General features: G+C 34.8%; 1 protein-coding gene across 2 annotated transcripts; it reads right to left on the bottom strand.

Moving 5' to 3' along the window:
* Positions 1-1,122: 1,122 nt before the first annotated feature.
* LOC111393348 (putative E3 ubiquitin-protein ligase XBAT34) lies at positions 1,123-6,749 on the bottom strand. 2 transcript variants are annotated; one of them, XM_023018849.1, is made up of 11 exons: positions 6,642-6,749; positions 6,316-6,418; positions 5,646-5,760; positions 5,016-5,096; positions 4,800-4,888; positions 4,603-4,694; positions 4,356-4,437; positions 3,862-3,964; positions 2,790-2,875; positions 1,664-2,362; positions 1,123-1,338 (listed from the first exon to the last, which is right to left on the bottom strand). In XM_023018849.1, the coding sequence occupies exons 2-10, from the start codon at positions 6,415-6,417 to the stop codon at positions 1,691-1,693; spliced, it is 1,422 nt and encodes a 473-aa protein (XP_022874617.1). In that variant the 5' UTR covers position 6,418; positions 6,642-6,749; the 3' UTR covers positions 1,123-1,338; positions 1,664-1,690. The 2 variants fall into 2 exon arrangements, with proteins under 2 accessions (XP_022874617.1, XP_022874616.1); XM_023018848.1 differs by having other exon boundaries at positions 6,533-6,648.
* Positions 6,750-7,889: the final 1,140 nt, after the last annotated feature.

The following is a 7,889-nucleotide window of genomic DNA, read 5'->3' as shown; positions in this document are numbered from 1 at the left end:
TTTTTATATTAAATTAAAAAAAAGAGAGGGGGGGGGGGGGGGGGGGGGGGGGGGGGGGGGGCTAATTTATGAAGTTCGTCTCGGCCCCCAAAATTACACAACCGACACTAAATTTGATTTTCCTTCACTTATAGGGTAAAAAAGCAAAAAGGAAATGATAAGAGTATTAATGTAAGACTCAATTATCACTGATGTTTTAATTATCATTTAACTAATCAACATCACATTCACCTTAAGCGTAAACATATAAGTTAAATTTACTTATGATCTAATTTTTTTTTATCACTTTACGTTACATAGAATGTGTTTGATTAATTTTATTTTTCATGAAAAATGTCATTTTTTCCACATAATTTCCTACTTTTGGAATATTTGATTGACAATTTTTTTTTATGAAAATTATTTTTCAACTTTTTTTCATGTAATTATATTTTCCTTAAAAACAAGAAAAATATTTTCTTTAGAGAGGTGAATCACTCTCTCTTCTATCCATCTCTTTTTTATCTACCAATTAAAAATAGACAAGTATAATATTTTCAAGATTGGAAACAAATGAATCAAACACATTTTTTATACAAATAAGTTCTCAAATTCCTAAGATAAATTTTATTTCTTTGTAAATTTCATACTCGCAATCAAACACATCCTTATACAATGTAAACGAAGAAAATAAAAGTCAAAAGTATTTAAATGGGAAGATTCAATAGAAGTCTACTTCCAAATGACTTGAAATTATTCCATTAGGAAACAAATCGAATAAAATTTGTGCCAAAGAGAGATCACCTTTTGATAAAGCAACAATGATGTGGTTTAATGTTAAACTAATCTTTAAATATGAGTTTATCTCATAATTTAACATGAAGAAATGCCTCACAAGATCCAAAAAAGGTCCACATTATACCTTCTAGTCATAGTAAACAAGCAGCCTATAGCTTGTAGAGAAAATTAGATTCGAGAATTTTAAGATAGTTCTAAGTAATCTTAATAATGAAATGAAAGCTATGTAAATTTTAAAGTTTTGCTTTCAATCATGTCTATATATTCATTTGTTAACGAAGGACTCGATCAGTTAAGAATCGAATTTTTTCTTCTTCTTCTTCCCTTTTTTCATTTTTTAAAAACTTCAATCTGCACACAAGCTTTAATATTTATTGTTTAACACATTATTTTATAAACCAAATCATATCACTGGCATTGTACCATCTCAAGGAAAGATCATGATACTGATTCCAAACGTTAAACAAGTTCAATTCCAAGTGTTTTCTCATATTATGCTACAGATTAGGATACTATATTGCAGTTGGCCATCTGCTCTTGGCACTTGATATAATTTACAATCTGCAGGGGAAAAACAAAAGAATTAATATCATGAACATTTTTTTGAATATTAATGGATGTGATGGAACGAGACTTTTTCACTATAAAAATATAAGAGAAACTAGTTCAAGTTCAATCAGGATTCGATCAAGCAAAAGAATTGAAGCTCCACAACTCATAGCAAGTGGTTAATTCAACTCGAGAGAAGTGTAAGTTGGTTAAGGTGAACTAGAGGCTAGCAAGGAACTCAGATCAAACTTCAGGTCAGAAGCACAATCTGAGATGTATACCTAACATGTATATGCAATAAAAAGTTAAAGACTAGTTAGAGGTGTACTGAACTCACCAGTAACAGCTTCATCTCCTCCAACAATTAAACAGCATATATTCGTATCACCTGATCAATATTGGCACGACATACAGGGCAACCCCACTTCTTGGCCTTGATTTCGTTCAAACATGACATGCATCCAGCCATGTGGCCACATGGGACACAAGCTCCCTCAACTGGAGCGTCCAGGCATATTGTACAAGATGAAGCAGCATTATCTTCTATCTTCCCGTCAAGACTAGCAAGCAAGGCATCTACAGCGTCAGAAGACAAATCAACAGGGCTCGAATCAATTGATGGATAGTGGATCGGGCCATCGTCAGGAACTGCATCTGCAACGGGTGGAGCTGATGGGACAGAGACGGTGGATGGGTTTTTGAGAGTTGATTGGACAACAGATGGAATGATATTTTGTGTTGGTATATGCTGAGCTTGGCAGCCACTTGGACCTTCTTTCTGAAGAGTCTCATCACTTCCCTTGTGGGTGATAGATGCCCCCCAAATGTCACTATTCCCCGGATTCGAGCTATCTATAGTGTTGGCCGAACTTGTGGATGCAACTGGATGAGAATCGATAACTGGTGGTCCTTCGTGTGCAGCAGCCTGGAGGGAGGCATTGATTGCCATGGCTACTTCTTCATCTTCTGAAGCTGGCGGTGCAGTTGCTTGAACAGCAGGCACTTGGGTATTGACAGGAAAGGTTGAGTGTGTCACCTGAAGTTTCAAAATTTCAAGCTCTAAATACTGGAAAGAATTGTTAGGCATTATCAATTCCTCTTTCTATCGTTTCCCACACCCACCTCTACCACAAAAAGGGTAAAATGTCTCTCATCCACAGATTAAAAAAAAAAGAAAAAGAAAAGAGAACACGAAAAACAATGCCAGCTACACACACATAAACAGGTGTATAATGCAATTCTAAAATTATCGTCCTGTAGCTTTTCTGCAGTGACAAACTTGCCGATTGAATGACTTGGTACATAAAAATATGGGAAAAGTAAACTTTTTCAAGATGTCAATAAGAGATTTTGATGGTGGTTAACAACTGAGGCTCTTGCATTATAAAAATGTATGCATGCCTTTTGGTGCTTGAAGCACTAGTGGGTGCAAAAGTAAAATTAGCAGAAAATGTGTATTCCACCTGAGGAATTCCTTTGCATGCATTGCAGAAACGCTGCAATTGCTGTTTGTCACTTTCATTGGCATGTGCAAGTTTAACTCGTGTCTCTGCAAAGGAAGAAAACAAAGAGTAGCTCATGGGTTGCACAGTTAAATGCTGGAAGTAACTATCAAATTATAGTACAAGTCTCTTCATCTGTACATATAATGGAACATCACCATTTCTCCTCCTATCATTATCAACCATAGAAGTAAATATTGGGAAGAATATTCTGTATCGGTACTGTTTTAGATCAAGAGCATGTTTGGCTAGGTTTAAATTCGTTTATTTATAAGTAATCAAAATTTAAAATCAAGTTACTTATTTCGACGGTAAGCTAAAAGATACTTACAAAATGTAGTTTATCAAAACATGTGTGTGTAAATAGTTACTCAAGTAAATTTTTACTAATTTTTAAGCTTAGTCAAACATGCTCTAAAATGTAGTTCAGGATACAATTTTATCATCAGAGCATAAAATAGTTGCACGATTAGAATCAGTTTAAACCATTCCTGTATCAGATCCCATTGGACATCAATTGAGGCTTAAAATTCCATATGCCTATAGTTGAACTAAAGAATATCATCGGATGTCAAACGGAAGCATAGTTTACATCTACCTATAAGGATTCAATTTGCCATGTCACATTACATCTGTGACAACTTTTAGAAAACATTTTATCTTGCTCTCCATGTCCAGGGCATCTTTCCCCCCACCCCCACCAACCAACGGCCCACATAGAGAAGCACCACTTACAATGCAACTTTAAGATATGAATTCTCCATACCTAACTATCAAAGACAGAAATTTAATGAAAATTAAAAAGAATCACTTTTAAAGTTTAATATCTTGTGCTCCCCTAAACTCCTCATTCTAGTTTCATTTAGCTAGTTCAAAACTCAATATACTTACTCCTTCCCTGTTAGGAGGTCTTAATACCTCGCCTTTGCCTCCAGCATCTCGGGACTATGCATAAAGATAAAAAGTTGATCACCTATACCCATGAACCCAGAAAATGGTATATTAAAAAATGAAAGTTAAGTAGAGAAATTACTGCTTGCAATATCAGACACGATAGCTGCTGGATCAGTCAGATTGAAGTTCGGTTCCTCTAGATTGGCCTTCCACAGCGGAATAATTAATCGTGGTTGGGCATCCTGATCGTACAACATATACGAGTTAAAAAAGGGGACAATCTGGTAGATGTGAATACAAAGAAAAGAAAGGCAGAATTTGATCCTGTGTGAACATACAGCAATAAAGCCCCGACATTTCTCTCTCCCTCTGTGTGTGTGTGATAAAGAAAAGAGATTAAATAGAGATATTGCTCAGTACTTGAAAACAGGTAGCGTAAAGAGAGAGAGATGACTTATGCGAAGATATTTGAAAGAGAAATATCTAGATAAAACCAGGGTCAAACTGTAAGCAGACTACATCTACAAGCAGTGCGATGAAAATGCTAGAATGATACTAATTACAAATTTGACAGAGATGGCAAAGCTAAAATAATTTCATTTGAGCTTCAAATGAAGACAGACATAAAAGTACCTGTGCACTGGCATATATAGCAAGCTCCAACTTAAAAGGCTTTTTAAGATTTCGAGAACCACAAGGTAAAACAACAACCCAACTGCACAGTATTAACAAGACCTTCTTGTAATCATAGAGTAAAATAATGTTAAGAAAAGGAGAATGACAACACAGATACAAAATGAATAAACAAGATAAAAGGAACTGAAACTCAAGAAACAAGTTGCTATATTGAGAATGGGGACCATGAACATGGAATACCCACACTTTTCTTGAAAGCAATTGAGGAGCAAGAAGTTCAAGAAAGCCGGGCCCATAAAGCTCTCGCAACCAGCCAGAGAATAAGCACACATGTCCCTAATAAGCATAATAGGAAAAGGTCATTCCTTGCATGATCTCCATGTAAAGCATTTATAAATCAGAACTGATGCGTTAAAATGATGGTAAGAAGAGAAAAAGTACCTCTATAGTGCGAACAACATTGCTGTACCCTTTGCCTCTGGCAATCTCAAGTGGAGTTTGGCAATCATCATTTATCATTAACACATTTGCTGAAATTTGAACCAGAAATTATAGATTTGACAAATATTGATGGTATACACAAGATCCTATTTGCCACTGGAACATCATGACCTAAATTATGGAGAGTGCAACAATAGACAGAAATTGTATACACACCTCCATGTGAAAGAAGCAACTTCACAGTCTGATCAAGGCCTCTTTTTGCAGCATGATGTAAAGGAGTCCCTGCATGGCGACCTTCAGGGAAAAAAAAAAACTTATGAAGTGGATTAAAGCAGAAATAAAGAAAAACTAAGAGAACATAAACTAGAAAATGCTTAGATTGGTGATTATAGTTAATGATGCACATAAAAATGAGAGGGGCTGCAGCAAATTTCAATTTGTAGAAAAAGAAACACCCAAAATAATCAAGAATGTAAATGAAATGACAAACTCAACCCAAATTTTGAAGGGAAAACTAAAATCGAAATGAAAAACAAAAAATCTTAACACAAGCAAGCGGTTCGTTCCCCTTCAGGATCTAAATATACCTCTATCCCATTTTACATGTTAGTATTATTACAAATACCTAAGATCATTATAAACCCCACTGCAGCAACCTAATTTCATAAGCATTTCTACAATTACAGGGTAACAGAACAAAACAATTCTATCATAACAGTCTTCGATCTAAATTTTCTTTCCTTTCCTTCCTCTTCTAATTTTGCTTAATAAAGAAAGACTCGTGTTGAGCTGGAAATTATGAAACATGAACTATCAAAATCAGAAAGCACCATATTTGCGTACCTGGACGGTAAGCATTGACATTGGCACCAAGTTCAATCAAAGTTTTCGCAACATTGTAAAGCCCTGGATTCATACAAGCGACAATAAGTGGAGTCTTCCACTCACTATCAATCCACTGCCATCACAAACACCACATTAGCACACATCAAAAATCTTGGTGCATAAAAGTATATTGTACAGGCAGCTTTAACATTATACTATAAAATTGATACTGCTCTATACAGTAACTCCGGCACCACTACTTACATTACCATTTAACACTTAAAAAGAATTGAACTGGCATACACATACACATACACTTACACATACAATTCTTATCTTAAAATTACTATTGTCTGCATTTTGCTCTACCAAATAATTGCACAAAACTTGAAAGCCAACGGAAAAAATAAAAAGTTAATCCAATCAAAAAAAGCATATCTTCTATGACTAATTTAACAACAGCAAATCACAAAAACCCTGCAAATTATATGTGCAAGTCTGTCTCAACATATACCACGAGTCTTTCACCAAAAATTCAAAGAAAATGAACCGTGCATCAACTGAAAATGATAAATTCTTCCAATAGAAACAGAAATAACAAGAATTAACAATTATATCTAAAGCATCCACGAACCCACCCCTGAAAAATATAAATTAGACTTTTAGGTCAAGATTCTTGAGGGGATACCTCAAGCCCAGCGCCTTCACTTCGAAGCGATTTAATGCCATCAATGTTTCCGTAATTCACTTGCTGATACAACAATTCGTCTTTCGATTGCTTCTGCCCCATTCTTCAAGAAAAAAAAATATTTTCTTAAAAAGGCAAATGCAAAAAGTTCCTCAATTTAATGAGAAACCTAGAATGAATTTATTACGGAAACATTAAAATTGCAAGGTAAAAATACAAGGGAAATTGACGAGTGATCTGTAGAAGGTAGGACTAAGAAAATGAGTGGCTGAAAATACTATAATAATGGGAAATTTGAGACGTTGCTTAATGATGAAGGAAATTACGGTCAAGTAGCATCCAATTGTTCTAGATTTTCATGAATCCCCCTTTTTTTTAATCGGCAAATGTCAAAAATCATGAAGCATTAAGCATATTAGGACAATCAAAGATTGAGTACAAATACAAGTATTACGGGCAAGCAAAGATCAAGTACATAAATAAGTACACGGGCAACAAAAGAAACGATGTACAAACGAGAAAATTTAGTGTTCTAATGCCATAGACTCAAGTGAATCAAAATATACGATAACAAAGAAAATATAACTTTGCATACTAATGTTTTAATCTGTCTAACAATATTATTTACATGCTGTCTAAGATCCTCAAAAATTTAATTGTTCCATACTGTCCATAAGTGGAAAATGGTGCTAACAAAAGCAATTCTCTTAGTTTTACTATGCTAAGTCATTTTCCGAGTCTCTTTTTTTAATCCACTTCAATGTACTAGGGATCGTAGACATAAAATGTCTAATGTCAAGCCATGCACATATCTTTTACCAAACATGTGCACTAAATTGACCAGTGAAAAATAGATTATGTTCCATCTCCATCGTAGCTCCACAAAAACTGCAATTTTGGTCTATCTTTAATGCCTAAATTTTTCCTTAGTTAAGAATTTGGAAATACCTCTATAAATACATGCTTAGGAGTAACGAAAGCATTCCAAACAGTTGTTGCTTAATCTGCCTTCATCCCCTTCGGTCTGAAAAATCATATGCGATTGTGGCATTGATGCTACCTGAAGTTGTCCAATTCGATAGCCTGGCCCTTGCAGCCTGAACAATTTGTTCAGGCAATATAATCTGGTCATGAATTTCCAACAACCTTTTAAACAGCGAAGAATCCTCTTTCTTCACAGTGTATTCCCAAATATCAATCCCAAGAAGAAAAAAATGATTTGCCCACTTTACTCAAAGAGTGTCCTTTCTATGAATGTTCTAAAGAGTTTTAACAAGGACTGTCGAGTTCCAACATTTGATATCTCTAAAAGCTCTCCCTAATATTTCGCAAGCAAATATTTCTTCAAGCAACCAATGGCTTTTTATGAATCTTTCTTGGATTTATTATTGAAGAGAGATTTTTTTTAACATAAATGAAAGGGATGTAAATAAGAGTTGAGATCTGTAGTCTAAAATTGACTGTTCAAAATATTGTTCATCCAATGATTTATTGATCCATCACTTGAAATTAACATGCTCAACTTTTTTCTCACTGCCACTTAGACTTAAAATACGAGTCAAATGATGTGACAA

This window comes from Olea europaea, chromosome 4 (genome assembly GCF_002742605.1).
Source record: "Olea europaea var. sylvestris chromosome 4, O_europaea_v1, whole genome shotgun sequence".
In the NCBI taxonomy this organism is placed as follows: domain Eukaryota; kingdom Viridiplantae; phylum Streptophyta; class Magnoliopsida; order Lamiales; family Oleaceae; genus Olea; species Olea europaea.
Note: the sequence above shows the minus strand (reverse complement) of the source record. Positions and strands in the feature narration are given on the sequence as shown.

Coding starts and splice junctions, on each gene's coding strand:
- LOC111393348 (XM_023018849.1), bottom strand. CDS start 6,417: ATGGGGCAGAAGCAATCGAAAGACGAATTGTTGTATCAGCAAGTGAAT. Junction 4,695..4,799: donor ATGTTGTTCGCACTATAGAG/GTACTTTTTCTC, acceptor TATGCTTATTAG/GGACATGTGTGCTTATTCTC. Junction 2,363..2,789: donor CATGCAAAGGAATTCCTCAG/GTGGAATACACA, acceptor TTGAAACTTCAG/GTGACACACTCAACCTTTCC.